The sequence below is a fragment of the Choristoneura fumiferana genome, chromosome 21 (assembly GCF_025370935.1).
Source record: "Choristoneura fumiferana chromosome 21, NRCan_CFum_1, whole genome shotgun sequence".
Classification (NCBI taxonomy): Eukaryota; Metazoa; Arthropoda; class Insecta; order Lepidoptera; family Tortricidae; genus Choristoneura; species Choristoneura fumiferana.
In genome coordinates this window covers 15,332,727-15,349,628 of record NC_133492.1, presented here as the reverse complement: position 1 = coordinate 15,349,628, position 16,902 = coordinate 15,332,727, and the positions used below count along the sequence as shown (strand labels likewise).

Below are 16,902 nucleotides of genomic sequence, written 5' to 3'. Positions count from 1 at the left end.
TGAGTAAGACGATAAACCTTTGCGATAAACAAAACATGCCACTTTCTCCGTAATTGACATGCAAGTAAAATTTGTTTTATTTTACGTGTTGTGCACATTTTTCATATTGTGTGGACAATATGCATGTTTCTTTGAGAAACTGAATGGCGTACCAGGGTGAAACCTTTGTGCTACTAATGTCATACTGACATTCGATTAAAAAAAGGTTCCACTCTGGTAAGTACGCGATTCAGTTTCCTCGGCTGTACCTACTTTATGCTACGAATGGGACATGGTTACTGGTTAGTGCACACAAGTGGAATGAGAAAGGATAATAATTTTCTATTTAAGAAACTTGTACTTTAATAATAAATAAATAAATAAATTCCAACAACAATTTTCGACAGCAACAATAATGGTGCAATTTTCAATTTATTCACAATTCACAGCACAGTTTGTTCATGAGAATGCATCATGTTTGGTGCAGCAACTCGGGGAAGGACAGCGCCGCAAACACCGTCAGCATCAGCAGAGAGTATACCGTCACCAATATATCTCGCTTCATTTTCATCATAGGATCGAACTCTGTGGCGTTCAGACAGCATTTGTTCATGATTTTTGCCCTTTGCGGCTTATTCTCAAATAAAACCACTCTTTTCATCAAAGCATCACTTGCATCGCTATTCTCTCTTTTCAACACTGCATTTTTTACCATTTTTTTGCAAATCAGAGTCTGTTCCTGCATTCTTGCAGCAGCATTATTCTTGTTGTGGAACAGTACTAGTGACTTGACCGAGACAGAGTTTGTTCCAATTACCTGCAGTGCTCTTTCATTGCTGGATCCAACGGACGGCTGGGAGTGGATGTGAGCGGGACAATCTCTGAGAGCGACCATGGAGCGGCTGGACGACGGGCCGCTCAACATGGAGTCCAGGAATGAATCTGTGCCGCCAACACCGGGGAACACGTGCAACCGGGACGGCACTTCCGTGAACACGTTGGCATGCTGCCTGTCTCGTGCGTCTGGGAACTGCGCCGATACCTCCTTGCTACTACACTCTGGGACCATGGCTGCGGCGCTCACGGTCTTCGTTTCCGGGACAGGCGTCTCAACTTTGCCTTTAGGGGCATCGGTATTGTAAACGTAGAGTGACATTAAACTGGAGTCGGAGTCTAGGCTCTTCGGGCTATTGTTTTGCTCGACTCGCTTGCGGCAGCCGAAATCTTGCCCGTTTGATGAGTCGTTCGTACAAGTCGTGATTTTCTGTATCTCATTCAGGAGACCCACCAGCATATCAAGAGACGTGGTATAATCTATGATTTCTGTCTTCTCCTCAAAGGCTTCACATGGCATTGCTTTATTGCTCTCCTCTACAGTTTCTTTCGGAGAAACGTCGCTTAAAGAGGATTGTTTTGCAGTGACTTTTGTAACTTCAGTCTGATCGGTCGTATATGTTTCGACGTTATTCTCGGAAACCGTATCGACTAACTCTTGATTCTTGCTTTGAACAGGGTCGGCGAGCGGGGCGGCGGGGAGAGACAAGTCGGCCTGCACGGCACATTCGAGGCTAGCCGTTTCCGGGATGCCTTTAAAGCACTGACAAGTCTTATTTTCTGTCATGTACGCCTCGCTGGGAGCGTTCGACGACCGGAAAAGACGCTCGCTACTCGCATTTTGCAGCACCATTGAATCAACTTTGTTATCATTTTCTTTAAAATTTCTCTCAAATAGGGTTTGCCGATCGTAGCTCGGAAAAGCATAACCGACGGTCGCTATCTGCATAGGCAGGTGGGACAACCTAAAGTCCAAATGCGTCGTCGACAGAGGCAAGGCCGGTAAACCAGTGTCGCTCGATTTCGAGGTGTGTAACTTGAAGTTCTGCGATAACTTGGAGTTGAGGAGTAAGGAGGTGGCGTCGCCGGACTGCAGCAGCATGACGCCCTGCAGCGAGTGCTTGGGCGTCAGCGTGAGGCTGCCGAGGCGCAGGCGCTTGGGGAACGCGCCCGCCGACAGCTTGCGGTACAGCGCCTTCTCGACCATCTCGAGTTCAGCAACCGTGCCGTAGGGCTGTAAAGCCTGGGCGTCTTCTTTCGGTTCTAGCTTCCTCTCGTCGATCGTCTTGTTCGGGACCGCTTCGACGGCGGTGACGATCTGTTTGTCGGCGAATATATCATCCGAGGTGTCGGATTCGGTGGAGGGCGGGTCGGGGTGCGACACGTTCTGCGCCATGGAGTCGAGGCTGGGCCGCGGGCCGTCGCGCCGCGCCAGCATCGAGTGCACGATCCGATGCAGCTTGCTGCCGATGGCGCCCGACTCCTCGGGCTCAGTCGACGCTGTTATCGATGCTGTTGAATTAAAAATAACTTCGCTTTAAGTAATGCCACAGTTCTGACACGAACGTAATTGCGTAGAGCAACAGAGGGGCTCTCGCGGGGAGGCGAGTGGCGGTGTCATTTTGCCAAAGGCTAAGTTTTGTTTATCAAAAAAGCTTTTTACAGATTTTGCATTTTTTGTTTTTATGTACAGTCAGCAATAAAGATATGAATACAACCAAAGTGCACAAAATATGTATACACGACCTTAATGTTCAGGCTATAAACTTTTCGTGTATTCATATCTTTGTTGCTGACTGTCTTACAAGTATGCAATCAAATTAGTTTCGATATGTCCAGAAACTAACGGAAGCACTGAAAGTTATGTGAACACTCAACGGTATCCAAATATAAATGGAACCGCTAAAAGATGTGTGAATAGGCTCAGGCTCGTTCTGTCTGTTTCCTAAAATGTCTGCTTTTCAAAATGGCCTTCTTCCAACAAACGTCTATTTCCCATAATGTCTGCTGTTTGTTACCTATGATGACTCTTTCCTAAAATGTTCACTTCTTATTATGTCCACTTCTATAAATGGCCTGATTCCTACAATGTCCGCTTATTATGATGTCTAATTCCCACAATGTATGTTTCCTATAATGTCCACTATTTGTGTTCTACAAGCCCGCTGTTCTAAATGTCCGCTTCTCTATGCCATATAAGTGCTATAAATTGTATACCTATGTCATGAATTGATGGGTTTGATCTAATTAAAAGTTTATATTCTTCTTTTTTAGAGCATTTAAATAATTTGAAGACGGTTAAAATTGTTAGAATTATTTAGGTGTAGCAGATGAGAAGCGGACATTATAGAAAGCAGTCATATTAGAAAACTGTCAATACTGGAACCAGAAATCTTATAAAACTGACAAATCTGAGAAGCAGACTTTACAGGAAACAGACATATAAGAAGCAGACATCACAGGAAACTGTCAAATATGAGAAATAGACATTTCAGAAAACAGACAATATAAGAAGTTGACATCATAGGAAACTGTCAATGTGGGCCATTTTGAGAAGCAGACATTTTAGGAAACAGACAGAACGAGCCTGAGCCAGTGAATAGTCGTAGTCTACGGTACGCACTATGCGGTTTTAGAGCGCCGTCCCTTTTTACCCGACTGCAAGGAGTGGTATTGTTTTTCGCGCGTATCTTGTTAAAGTATCGCTTGCGAAAGAGACGGCGCGCACGTACGTAGCCTTAGTTCGGTAAATGAAGTAGCCTTACACAGTTCGACGTCGCTTGGCAGCAGCGGCGCGCGCGACAGGTGCCCGACGCTGCCGGCGCCCCCGCTGCGTCCGTAGTGACTCTTCACGTACGATTCCACCGCCACCATCTTCTTTTTTCTGTCAACATGGCTCCGATATAGCAAACTTATAGCCTTATAAATATCAAAGTATCTGGGCGACCGGCTTTGCTCGGGTTAAAACTCGTTAGTAAGCGTTTTCCCAGAGGTAAGACCAAGCTAGATCGATTTGTCATCCCCAAAAATCCCTACATACCAAATTTCATCGAAATCGTTGGAGCCGTTTCAAAAATCCCCGAAATATATATATACAAGAATTGCTCGTTTGATGGTATAAGATTTATGCGATGAAGGCTGGCTTCATTTTCATGTAGTTTGCTGATGCAAACAGCGGGGCTACTACGAAATTCGAAAATCTAAGTTCGTGTCGTTCCGTCTCTCTACCACTTATAATTTAATACGAGAGTGAGGGGGACGGTACGATACGAACCAATGGCGTTAGCGCTAACTCCTTAGAATTATGATTTCGCCGTTTAAATTCGGTGAGTATCGTTTGAACTGTACTATAGACTATCATGACTTTTTGCGTAAATAAATGAAGTTACTTACTAGTTACGTTACGACTACCTAGTTATACCTACAGACTTTACAGTTTAATTTTATTTAAAGAACTATGGCAATACGGTATTTGACTATTTTGTACACTTGATTTTGTATATGTTTTATAAATTAAAACTACACAATGCCTGTTATCGAATAGAAAATCATTTTTTAAGCTACCTTTACAAATAACAAAGTTACAAAGGTTTGAAATTCAAGATTAGACAGAGAAAGACATACTGGCATGTGACGTCACACGCCAGTACCGCCATACTTGCTGCATAGAGAAAAGCGTTTGAGAAAGAGACAGGTATATAGATTTTCAAAAAATCACTATAAATCCAATTTTCAACCGATTTAAATGTTCTCTTCGCTAAACACTATCTGTATATCTATATTTTCATAATAATATTAAGATATGGCAAAATCAGGAGTTGTCAAATACCGTATTACTTTGCTCACTCCCTTAAGATAACTACGTCTATGCAATGTGTGTTCATACAGCTCCTTCGTCTCCACACTGTAAGAACACACACAAATCACACAAACCCAACTATCACCACCACCATACAACACTGAGGCGTTCCGTTGTTATAGTTCATTGATATGGACCTCTGCAAAGTAACGCCTGATTAAAATGAACTAATTTTAGTCAACAGTGAGTGTGAATAAAGGCAGGATCTCACAGCATCGGCGGCAGGGCGGCGGGCGCGCGCGGCTCCCCGCGGGCGCCGTCGGGACTGGTGCCCGGGCGCCGCCGGCCGCCTCGCTCTGCACTTTGCAACCAACAATACACACATTATGCAACAGTCAACAAGACGCTTCAATGGCGACTTGAACGCTTCGATGTTTATCCTGAACCAATAGAAACGCTTCATTTACCTATCCTCGCTCAGCGCAGCTCTAGTGGAAATGGCTCAGCGGAGTAAGGTGTTTGTATGTCGGACAGGTAAGCATGTTAAATAAAAATAGCTAGAATGGAGTAGCTGAAAGATAACTGATAGAAATAATTAAATCAACCAATTTTTTATTTATTTTGCTTTGTAAAATTAACTGAATCCAAAAGCTTTTCGATTTCACGGCTACAGAACTACCGAATGTTTGCTACTCGAATTATCAAATTCAAATTTGATAACGAAATTCCCATGCTCAGTTTAGCGATCACCGTGTCTCATTGACATGTCATTTCCTCTGGTTTTTTCTATTTCATGGACACAGCGCGCGCCTCGCTCTAAAGCGGTAAGTAGCATGATAGAAGGCCAATTCACCTTTACACACCTGAGGGCTGGGGCGGCTTGGAGGGCGGCGGCGACGCGGGGTCGGGGCGCCGCGCTCGCGCCCGCGCTCCCGCCGGGCCTCGCGCCAAGCGGTCCATCTATAAACAACAGGTTCAGTCAGCAGCACAAGTATGAGCGGTAACGGTGCTCAAAAGATCTACACACAACTCTATGCCAAGGTAAATAAGAGTGTTTTGATCAATTCGAGTAGGTACCACAACCGCTCATCAACTTGTTGCTGACACAGAACAGAACGGTATGCGGAATACCACACGAGTTGTGCTAAATGGTCGTCGATGATGACGTTGCTCCACTTTATAACGAAACTAGCACTTGGCAACGTGTAAATAGGTAGGTAGGTACGTGTTTGTTTGGATTCCACGCGATTTTTGTGCCACTAAAAGGGAGCGGGTCGGGTCGGGAGTGTGGCGCGGGCCAATGAATAACATCACTTCGCGGTGCCCGCGCATCATATCACCCGCCTCGCGCACGCCGTCGGGTGATGTTGTTTATGTAATTGCAGCCACGTAACAGACCGCACACTCCCAACCCGACCAGCTCCTCTCTCCACCCGCTGCCTGCGTTACGTGTCACACTGAGGTGGCTGGGCTACACTGTGTGCAAGCAGACTTGGTAGTCCCTCACCTGCGCGCGCGCGGGGCGGTCGTCGGCGCGCGCGGGCACATAGGGCCGCTTGGGCTGCGCCAGCATGTCGAGGCGCGTGCTGAGGCGGCCGGGCCCGCGCACCGCCTCGCCGCGCGCCTCCTTCGCCTCCTCGATCAAATCGCTGATCTTCTTCTTCTCTACCAACACCTGAGCACACCGAATCAGAATAATACGGGATCCTCAAAACGATATATTGCAGTGCCAGTAGGCTGTCAAAGTGTACGTGTAAACTAGTAAAGGCGATGGTTTGGATTTCTTTTTTGTCTTTACCCGCGGTATAAGTTTGTAATGAAATGAAATTCTTTATTTGTATAAATTAAATACGAGTAGTACCATGAAATCCAAATTGTCATCCGGATAAGCGGTTGAGATTGAGTGAATTTAAATGTTGACAACCCTAATCCCGTAGGAATATCGAGATAATAGATCCAGCTACCAACATACTAAATTCCATCTAATTCTAAACCAGTACAACAGTTTTAGCGTGAAAAAGTAACAAATATTAGGTAGTAAGATGAACAATACCAGCAAAGAATACAGTTGTTAATTTGAATCAAAGAACTTCCGTACAAATTGACTGACCTGCGTCTTATTCGCCTCAGGGCCGACGCCAGCCCGCGGCCTGGCCTTAGGGGTGCCCGCCCGGCTGGCCGGCGGCTCTTCTTTGGCCGACAGGTCGATCCGCACGCGCCTCTTGTATTGATCCGGCCGCCAAGTCTTCCCCTCCGTGGCCACCGCGCGGTTGCACGACTTGGACTCTGTAACCGTTTTCTGTCTAGTCTTTTGGACGTTGTCAAACTCGTGTAACAACTGTGAAATGGCTTTCAAAGGATTGTCGGGGACAGTTCTGGCGTGGGGATTCGGCGTGGTTTTTTTGGGCTCCTTCTTTAATTTATCGGTGTCGAGTTTCTCTTTGGAGCAGATGATGACTTTAGGCGCCACCGGTCTGTCGTTTAAGGAGTTGAGCTGCGTAGGTAAGCCATCGGCGATTGGTTTTTCGAAGCTGAAGTTGCTAGGGTTAGAAGAAGGGAGTTGGTGTTTCAGGCTGGTGCCGCTGTCGCTTCGCGTGGTCTGTAGTTCGGAGCTGGCGGGGCCGCCAACGGAGCTCGTCAGATCCATAACGCTCGGAACACCTTTCTTGTTCCCCCGAGAATCAATCTTCCCGAGTTTCTTCATTAGCATATATATTTTCTCGATGCTGCGGCGACACTCGACGGTGGACGGGATGGTGTCAGCTGGTTCGTGATGCTGCGCAGTCGCGGGGCCTTTGGGAGTGTTAGTAGGTACTTTACTCAGTGCGCCACTGAGAATAGATAGTTGCGTTTGCCGAGGATTTTGTTCCAACCTTTAAAAATAAAAATATTATTAATAAATAAATCATTCAGAGCCAGCGATTTTACAAAATAAGAAGAAATAATACCTTAGTTTTTCAGGCGACTTTGGTCTCAACTCCTTTGCAGACATTTCAGCACATGCGAGTGACAGATTTGTTCCGGAATCATTGGAAATAGCGGATGTAGACGCCGAAGTCTTCTCACATGTCATTTGCAAAGACATTTCGGTGACGGCGTCGTCTAAGTAGTAGCTCCTGTTGATGTATTTCCTACCGTCTTTCTCCACGGGCTCTTCTCGCTCGCTCTCTTCTTCCGGCTGTTCCAGCACGATTTCGGGTATCATGTCTTCATTCTTGTTCCCTTTGCGTCCCTTTGCTTTATTAATTACCACCAGAGGCGCGGGATTGGCCGTCTCAGAGTTAAAATTCTGTCCGTAAATAGAATTGTAGAAGGATTTGTTGGTGATGGACAACTTGGTGACCGAACTGGACGCTTGAGGTGTGATTGCGCTCTTAAAATTTTTGTGCTTACTGATTTTGTTTTCGTTCATAGCGATTTTTCTCCGTTCCCGCCGTTCCTTCACTTCTAGCAGTTTCCTCCTCTTCTTTTCTTCCATAATATGAGATTTATTTTCGTATGGAGACTTAATTCGGACTCGGGTGGGGGACCTCTTCTTTTTGACGTGGAAAGTGCAATCAGCATTTTTTTCTGTGGGAGAGGGGCGCCTGTTGAGTGCTTGAATCGTAATCTGTATGTCATCGGGCGTGACGACCTCTCCCGAGGTTTGGCTGCTGGGGTGGGTGCCGTGGGAGCCCGCGCCCCGTGGAGTCTCGGCAAATGACACGCTCAGCGCCGCGATGTGCTCGTTCTCGCTAGTCGGATAGTCGTTCGTGGAGCTGCTATCAACTACTCCATATTCGTCGTGCTCCTGCCAGTCTTCACGCGATTCTTCTTCACCATCAGTTTCAGAACACAGCTGATTACAATCATTATTTCGCTCCGTTTCTAGAAGCTCAATAATCTTCGGTGATTCTTTCTCCGCTGTATCTTCCACGTCATCATACGTCAAAGACAGTGCTTCTATGCAATCTGAAACGTCCGCTACCGTTTAAGACAAATCATTCGATTATTTGGCAATTTTTCTTTCAATATTCTAAGCAAAGTAACTTTAAAGACGTGAATGAAATTGTAATGTTATGTTTCATCATCACATCACCTACATTCTTGCAAATCTGTAGTCGAAAATGCATTATTTACTTTAAAAAAAAACTTAGTAGATAATCTACATTATTCTAATTAGCTATTGAGTAAAGTAAAAAAAATATATGTTTTTTATCAAATTATTCCGCAATTTTTTTATTTTAGAATGCCATACATGCTAAATATTTTCGGATGCCTCGTCGATCTATTATACTTGAAAATATGAAATATAAGAAGCACAGCGTATAAAATTAAGCCATATACCTTTTTGAGGTTCCTGTGATTGCAGGATCATTATAGAGTCGATGTTGCTAACGACCTCACCGGTTTCAGAACGCTTCAGTTGGAACACCACGTCGACACGAGACTCTGTCTTCTTTTCAGCGACGGTCATCTCCTTGTGCTGGCAGCTTATGATCAAGTTATCGGCGACACGGTTACTGAACAGCTTGTACGAGCCACAGATCAACTTCGGGACCTCAAGTACGATTTTTTTCTCTAATATTTTAGCGAGCGACCTCAGATCTACTTCAGAGTGGACTATGTCGTCCCACGTCGTTGACAGTCCCGTTAGCTTACGCTCAACGTGTAAAGGAATACTGGTGGATGCGGTCAGAACTTTGGAAGCTTTATCGTGGCCATCGTTCTCTTTTTCAACCTCCTTCCACTTCTTTTTAGCCTTGTCGGTCAAATAGTCCCCGTTACTTATACGTTTGAGCTGTTCAATTGTGTTTTTCACATACTTGATAATATTATCCATGTAGAAATTGTAGTTGTCTTCTAAGCGTTTGCAGCAAATATAGTCTAATAGCGAAGCGGGGAGCATCGTGCTGTTTAGTTGGTTCGAACTGGCCATTATTTTCAAACTCTTCAGTTGTTCTTGTAAATGCATATCTTTCAATAAGAACTGTCGCTCATATTCAGTCGTGACGTTGGATGTTTGTATCTCCAGATCTCCGAGTTTGTGGCACAGCGTGTGGGATTTGTTATTGGTCAGGAGATCGATTCTTTCCTTGTTAACGAGCACGATGTTCTGCAAGTCCTCGCTGCTGTATGCTTCGCTGACTTCAGACTCCGAGCCCTGCTCGTCCGGGTAGATGACGGTCTCGACATACTGGTTGGGGGCTGTCCGTTTGAGCTCGTTCACGTTGGACATCAGTTGCTTGCCGAGGTCTATGTTCTTGTACAGAAGGACGAGGTCCCTAGTTGTAAGAGGTTCTTCTTCTGTTAAAGAAAAATGACCATGATTATTTACGTTTAAAACCTTCAAAGAAAGCTAAAAGTGGCAGTGGAATGAACAAAGTGCGAGGAGGTACCTACGGAAAGGAAATTACTTAATGTTCCACGAATATTTTCTACTTATCCATTTGTCATTCTGGGTGCTACCTGTAGCCTCGAAGTTATGGTCTTTGGCCATGAGCTCGAACAGCTCGCTGGCGGTCTGATAGTCCTGCGCGATGTCTTCCCCCTCCCCCTCCCCGGCGCGCTCCTCCCCCTCGTTATCGTCCGACACTCGACTGATCAACATCACACCACATAGATTTAAATGAAACTCCCAAACAAAAATAAGCTTAAGTTTAAGATTTGTAAAATAAGTATATGTCTACAAAACACGGATGCAAAACCGTTTTTATTGTAAAATTTTCAAGACTGCATGTTTCATTGGAATTTACGTCAAGTTTTGAAATTCGAAATGTGTAGTGTAGGAAAGCGGCCAGTTATAGTTACTTACTTACTTAAAACTTCAACAATTGCAAAAAGGTTGATAATGCCTTTATGGTTGGTAAATGCCGCTCATATTATGCTTATTATTTAATTTTAACTTTTATTTATGGTTTGCCAAAAGATATAACAAATAACAGAAAGTCGATCTGTTTGTCTAACATAAACAGTGTTAATCCAATAACAAGCAAACACATACTATTATTACAATCTGCTTATCTAAATAATTTGAACTTTACGGTTTCAGGCTTTGGTTTTAGGGGTGATTTTCATCTCAGAACTAAACTTTTTCCTGTCATTTGTTTTAAATCGTTAACTGCTTTTTTTGAGTTGTAAGTCCCGTAATTTCTGCTAAGTCCAGTTTGTACACTGCGACTCAATATAAGTTCTACACAAATAGCACTTTTGTATGAAACCAAAATAACGCGAATGAAAATTGGCGACTGTCAACTCAAAAAATTACGCGCTCATCTGGCGGTACCCTAACATGATCCAACTTTTTGTATTACACTCAAATACTTTTCAGTTCGGTTGCCATAACCATTATGCGAATAGGGATTGGTGAGAGGCATCAGCAATTTAGTAGTCACGTTAAATAGTAGATTTTCAGTTACAAGTAAAACGACAGTTTATTTAATAAGTTATATTTATTTATTATTATGTAACGATATATCTCACAATAAATAGAGAACATTATGCGAATCATATTTCATAAAATACTGCAACATTATTACGGAATGTTAAAAGCACGGTTACACTTCAGTCTTAATATAAATAATATTTAAAATAATACTAGAAATATTGATTATTTACACCGTTATTATATTAAAATTGTTGCCCGTAAAAATATTAGAGAACAGATTTTAATTTTAGTTTATAAATAAATAAAAATACACGATTAAATTTGTTGGTAAGCGTAAAACTCGAGAACGGCTGGAACTATTTGGTAAGGTAATTATTTTTTGTCAGAACAAGGTTTAAATGAAACTAGATGTTGCCCGCGCTCCGTCTGCGATGAATTTGTTTATCGCGATCCCGCGGGAACTATTAAACTTTCCGGGATAAAAACTATATAGGCTTTCCTAGCTCTCAAACAATCTCCATACCAAATTTTACCTAAATTAGTTCAGCGGTTTGAGCGAGAAGAAGTAGCAGACAGACCGACAGAATTATTATCGCATTAATAATATTAGTAAGAACAAAATGTAAGTACATACACTCGGGTGAATCTGGGGTGGGCGACTATCTTCTAATATATAAAATTCTCGGGTCACAATGTTTGTGACCAAACTCCCACGAAACGGCTTGAGCGATATTTATGATTTTTTAGGGTTCCGGAGCCAAAATGCCAAAAACGGAACCCTTATAGTTTCGCCATGTCTGTCTGTCTGTCTGTCCGTCCGCGGCTTTGCTCAGGGACTATCAACGCTAGAAAGCTGTAATTTTGCACGGATATATAGGTAAACTATGCCGACAAAATAGTACAATTAAAAATTCAAAAACAATTTTTTTAGGGTACCTCCCATAGACGTAAAGTGGAGGTGATTTTTTTTTCTCATCCAACCCTATAGTGTGGGGTATCGTTGGATAGGTCTTTTAAAACCATTTGGGGTTTGCTAAGAAGATTTTTCGATTCAGTGATCTGTTTGCGAAATATTCAACTTTAAAGTGCAAATTTTCATTAAAATCGAGCGTCCCACGGTGGGTGGAAAAATTTGAAAAAATTCAGGATGGTAGTCAGTATACCAAACTTCCAAGGAAAACTATAACGGCTAAGTTTGCTTGAGAATTATTAGTAGTTTATGAGTAAATAGCAGCCTAAGGTATAAAATATACCTAAACTTGGAAGATTCCGTATAAAATAAGAAATCATTAGAAAAATATTACTTATTTTTTTCGTAATGCCTACGGAACCCTATTTTGGGCGTGTCCGATACGCTCTTGACCGGTTTTTTTTACGACGAATATACGCATATTCGGTAGGTCTGAGAATAGGGCGTAAACGATTTTTCATACTTCTACGCGGACGGAGTCACGGGGAACAGCTAGTATTTTTATAAAAAAGGAGTTGAACATTTTCAACTAAGTATTCAGAGACAGAGAGAGAGAACAGATACACCGTCTCGCTTATTTCCTGGATACTTAGTACACTTCGCAAGGTGTAAACTGAGCGTTATTACACACTAAAACTAAATTAAAAAGAGAGAATCAATACTAAAGATCTCATGAGGTGGTCAAGGGTAATACTAACTAATACGTAAGCAATAAAATTTTACGTTGCTTCGCGCAATAAATAATAATATCTTACATTTGTTTCCTTTTAGCAGGGATATGTGTAATATCGGATTCAGACTTTACTTTTAATAAATTGATATTATGCCTGGCTTTTAAAAACAATGTGTTAAGTAAATGTTAACATAAATAATGTTTTAGGATACTTAGCTTAAGTACAAGAGGGTGCAACTTTAACGACGCCAACGTGTTACTTTTGATTTCCGTTAACTTAAAAGTAATATTTAACATAATGTCATTGTTTTGTAAAAAGCTGGACCCGATTGCATAACAGAATATAAAGCAAATAGTATTAGCGATTTTGTATTAACAATCACGTATATTGTAATATACAAAATCTATTGAATAATTATATTCCATCGTATTTTGTCGGAAAAGTTCGTATTTATCATGGTTCCTCAACTAGCTTACTAAAGTTTACGGAAGCTGATTGAGAAAGCAAATTAAACACTCTCTTTTCCGACAAAATATGATGTAATAGTACATTGTGTCTTAAGGGCGGTAAATAAGGAATTACGAACGAGAGTCTATTAGAAGCCCGAAGTCGAAGACTGAGGGCTTTAATGAGTCGATGTTCGTAATTCTAGTACCGCCCGTGCGACATACAATGTTTTTCATCACATTTGCGAGTAAAACTGTATATTTGTAAAAGAAAAACTATTTTTTTTTTTCAAAAATTGCTGCAACACGCCATGCAGTAACAAAGTCATTTACCGACCTTGGGCTTCATGACATGAAAATAAGTACGGGCAATGACTCATTTACCGACCACGGGTTTCATGACAAGCACATTAAGGTCGAGGGTTTTATTTGGGGGGTTGCAACCAAGGTAGCCTGCATGTTACGACACTGTTTACGAGCAAGTGTGATGAAAAACATTATTCACTATTGTATTAGTTTGTGGTTTATTATGCAATTGGGCCATTGTTGCAGTCTCGCTAAGGCTGCTGGAAGAGTGACTCGAGGAGTTCTGCGTCGCTGAGGTCGCGGCGGTACTGCTGCGCCAACTCTTGGATCAGCTGGCGGCGCCGCACGTGGGGCGGCTGGTGCCTGGGGCAAGCATCGGAGAGTCAGCATCACGTGATACATTATCGATGCTAATGAACTACGAGTAGGTTTGGCGAAGCCAGTGTTGGCTGCCAGTTTCATTGGCAGCCAGCGCTGGCTTGTTGTTGGCCTCGTATGAACAATTTTTTAAGACAAGCAAACGCTCGCTGCCAGCACTGGCGGATATAGAGCGCCGGCTTATTTTTTTTTCTAGCGTCCCTTGACATTCGCTCGCGATGGCGCCCTGTTGCGTGAATTTTTAAGTGTGGCTTTCAGTCTGTTAATGCAATTTAATTTAATATACGTTAAAACCGTACCATAAAATATCGAGCAACCACAGTGTTGCCTAGTCCCGTTTTGAACAGAAAAAAAGGGAGGACAAAAGTTTCCGAAAGACAAAACTGTCTCAAAACACAGACCTTCATTGCCGCATAATTGCCATAATTAATTTCAGGTAATGCAAAATATTCACAAAATTATTCTAATTATAAATAAACCTGCGTAGCTCACTCAAAAATATGAGATTTGACATTTCGGAGCCCTCACGCTACACTAGCGCCTCTAGCGGCGAATTCATAGGTACGCGATAGCCCTCATTGGCTTCATCTGAACAATCATAGGGACTCAAACTATCCGTATACCGAATTTGATATAAATCGTGTGTTCGTGTGATTGTGTTGTTTTTCATGTATTTTGATATAAGTATTCGTAGGTTTTTTTTTAAATGTGATTTAGTTGGTTGTTGGGGCCACCGCGCTTGGCCGCCGCGGTGTACTCACAGCTCGGTGGTGTGGCGGTGTGCGTGGTGCGCATGCGCGGCGGCGCGGCGCAGGCAGGCGGGCAGCAGCGCGGGCGCCAGTTGCGCGCCGGCGCACAGCGCGCCCCCCGCGCGCGCCGCGCGGTGTACTCACAGCTCGGTGGTGTGGCGGTGTGCGTGGTGCGCATGCGCGGCGGCGCGGCGCAGGCAGGCGGGCAGCAGCGCGGGCGCCAGTTGCGCGCCGGCGCACAGCGCGCCCCCGCGCGCGCGCGCGCCGCGGTGTACTCACAGCTCGGTGGTGTGGCGGTGTGCGTGGTGCGCATGCGCGCGGCGCGGCGCAGGCAGGCGGGCAGCAGCGCGGGCGCCAGTTGCGCGCCGGCGCACAGCGCGCCCCCGCGCGCGCGCCGCGGTGTACTCACAGCTCGGTGGTGTGGCGGTGTGCGTGGTGCGCATGCGCGCGCGCGGGCGCAGGCAGGCGGGCAGCAGCGCGGGCGCCAGTTGCGCGCCGGCGCACAGCGCGCCCCCGCGCGCGCCGCCGCGGTTGTACTCAAGCTCGGTGGTGTGGCGGTGTGCGTGGTGCGCATGCGCGGCCCGGCGGCGCAGGCAGGCGGGCAGCAGCGGGCGCCAGTTGCGCACAGCGCGCCCCCCGCGCGCGCCGCCGCGGTGTACTCACAGCTCGGTGGTGTGTCGGTGTGCGTGGTGCGCATGCGCGGCGGCGCGGCGCAGGCAGGCGGGCAGCACCGCGGGCGCCAGTTGCGCGCCGGCGCACAGCGCGCCCCCGCGCGCGCCGCCGCCACGCGCACGAGCCCCGACGCGCGCGCGCCCACGCTGTACACCACCACCTCATGCCGCCGCCACGGCTGGCCCGTCTCGCAGTACCGCAGGAGATCGTCTGGACGCAACAATAAATACAGTCAGGGCCGTCTTTACTCCAGAGGCGCATGGCACCCTGGTGAGTCCTAGGGTATCTGATATCTCACAAAATTGTATGTACCCAAATTTTTTTTTTGCTGGCGAATAGGAGCACTTTAAGCTAAGTAATTTTCGCACCCAAACCGCCATATAGTTGGAATGGCCCGGAAAACAAATACATATTTTTAGCTTTTAAACAAGAAAATATTATGTAAATAGACGCTAATTCGGACTGAAATCAGCGCCGCCAGAGAGACTTACCTATCGGTAGGTTCAGATGATCCTCAAAATCTTCCAACCAGAATATGAGAATTTTAGTCGTGAAATCACGATTGCGTCTCCCACTCCCTGCAAACATATTAAAACATTGTAAAAACACTAAATTCTTGGCAATTATATGGTACAATGTAGACTACAATACCTGTGAGTCCCTGCGCGCCTGGTTGCTTGTCCAGATCTAGCGACAAAGCGCGCACTTTCTCGTTGAGACTGGAACGTCCGCGCTCGCCCTTATCAGATTCGCTGATGCTCCGTTCATACGACGGTGCGCCAGAACTGTTGCTAGACACGTCCCAGCACGAACCTGCTGCTTTTTCTGAGCTCCTGGTACACCAGATGAAAATATAATTAATGACAAAACTGGGACTTACTTAAAACACTCGACCGCTCTCAGTTGCATTAAAATTTATCATCTCTTTCTACCCCGATTATATTCCGTTCGATAGAAAGAAATGGTAAATGCCATAGTGATTCCAAATGCGATAGCCCCTGAACACCAGATCAATCTCAAAAGCAACCTTCATCAGACGTAATCTTGATAAATTATGCTTACCTGGTAGACAGGCAGCTTCCGTCGGTGTCATTCTTCACAATATCGCTTTGTTTGTCATCCTCTTCGACTTCGTAGCCGGAAGGCACCACAAAAGCTATCTCATTACTCGCGTCCGACCAATAAAGAACCTGTAAAAAAGTAAAGAACATCAGTCAGGGTTTTTTTTAAGTTGTTCTGTAGCTCTCGTACCAGTCGTACCATACGTTTATACGCTTCGGTGGTAAAAGAAGCATCAGGTCGCTTAAAAGTCGAAGAAGTCTAACTTTATGTTACCTACACAAGAGTAGGCTTTGAGCAGTTTCTTCTTAACACCATTCTAGTCTAGGGCCTGTTTCACCACTCCTCGATAAGTTACAGGTGTTTTATGTGACAGATTGTGATCCCTCTGTTAAATAGAGATGGCAAAAGAGATACAGACTTGTGAGCAATGTACCAGGAGAGCATAAACCAGTAACCACCTGTTCTCTGCCGTCGTAGATGGAGGGCGTGGTGGGCGCAACGGGCGGTGGCGCGGGGGCGGGCGCGTACTCGGGCTCCGCGTCGTAGCTCGTAGCCACGTGGCCCGTCCAGCCCGGGTGCCCGCGAACGCGCACCGGCTTGCCAAGCCTGGGGATACACGAACACTTATGAACTCTTATGAGATCCTGGTACAAAAATAAAGGTAAT

General features: G+C 44.9%; 3 protein-coding genes across 5 annotated transcripts in view; 1 reads left to right on the top strand and 2 right to left on the bottom strand.

Moving 5' to 3' along the window:
- The window catches only part of LOC141440011 (uncharacterized), a 49,081-nt gene that overhangs the window by 29,987 nt on the left and 2,192 nt on the right, over positions 1 to 16,902 (top strand). The window lies entirely within an intron of this gene.
- LOC141439514 (uncharacterized) lies at positions 314 to 10,362 on the bottom strand. Of its 3 annotated transcripts, none has more exons than XM_074103801.1 (9): positions 10,061 to 10,362; positions 8,939 to 9,898; positions 7,561 to 8,575; positions 6,723 to 7,485; positions 6,120 to 6,287; positions 5,476 to 5,572; positions 4,884 to 4,968; positions 3,579 to 3,697; positions 314 to 2,325 (listed from the first exon to the last, which is right to left on the bottom strand). In XM_074103801.1, exons 1-9 carry the CDS (start codon positions 10,200 to 10,202, stop codon positions 452 to 454), a joined length of 5,223 nt encoding a protein of 1,740 aa, XP_073959902.1. In that variant the 5' UTR covers positions 10,203 to 10,362; the 3' UTR covers positions 314 to 451. The 3 variants fall into 3 exon arrangements, with proteins under 3 accessions (XP_073959902.1, XP_073959903.1, XP_073959904.1); XM_074103802.1 differs by having other exon boundaries at positions 7,561 to 8,563; XM_074103803.1 differs by lacking the exon at positions 10,061 to 10,362 and adding an exon at positions 9,995 to 10,011.
- The window catches only part of LOC141439945 (ral GTPase-activating protein subunit beta-like), a 5,994-nt gene continuing 148 nt past the window's right edge, over positions 11,057 to 16,902 (bottom strand). The window contains exons 3-8 of the mRNA XM_074104410.1: positions 16,695 to 16,880; positions 16,237 to 16,364; positions 15,826 to 16,007; positions 15,666 to 15,752; positions 15,166 to 15,384; positions 11,057 to 13,738 (exon numbers count right to left, since the gene is read on the bottom strand). Of these exons, the coding sequence (XP_073960511.1) occupies positions 13,704 to 13,738; positions 15,166 to 15,384; positions 15,666 to 15,752; positions 15,826 to 16,007; positions 16,237 to 16,364; positions 16,695 to 16,880 (837 nt within the window). The 3' untranslated portion in view covers positions 11,057 to 13,703. The remainder of the gene's footprint in view (positions 13,739 to 15,165; positions 15,385 to 15,665; positions 15,753 to 15,825; positions 16,008 to 16,236; positions 16,365 to 16,694; positions 16,881 to 16,902) is intronic.

Bases quoted from the DNA above. Each gene is read 5' to 3' on its own strand.
- LOC141439514 (XM_074103801.1), bottom strand. From the start codon at position 10,202: ATGTTGATCAGTCGAGTGTCGGACGATAACGAGGGGGAGGAGCGCGCC. The intron at 6,288-6,722 runs GTCAGTCAATTT...CGGTGTGCTCAG, and splicing joins CTGAGGCGAATAAGACGCAG to GTGTTGGTAGAGAAGAAGAA. The intron at 2,326-3,578 runs GTAAGGCTACTT...TTAATTCAACAG, and splicing joins GCCAAGCGACGTCGAACTGT to CATCGATAACAGCGTCGACT.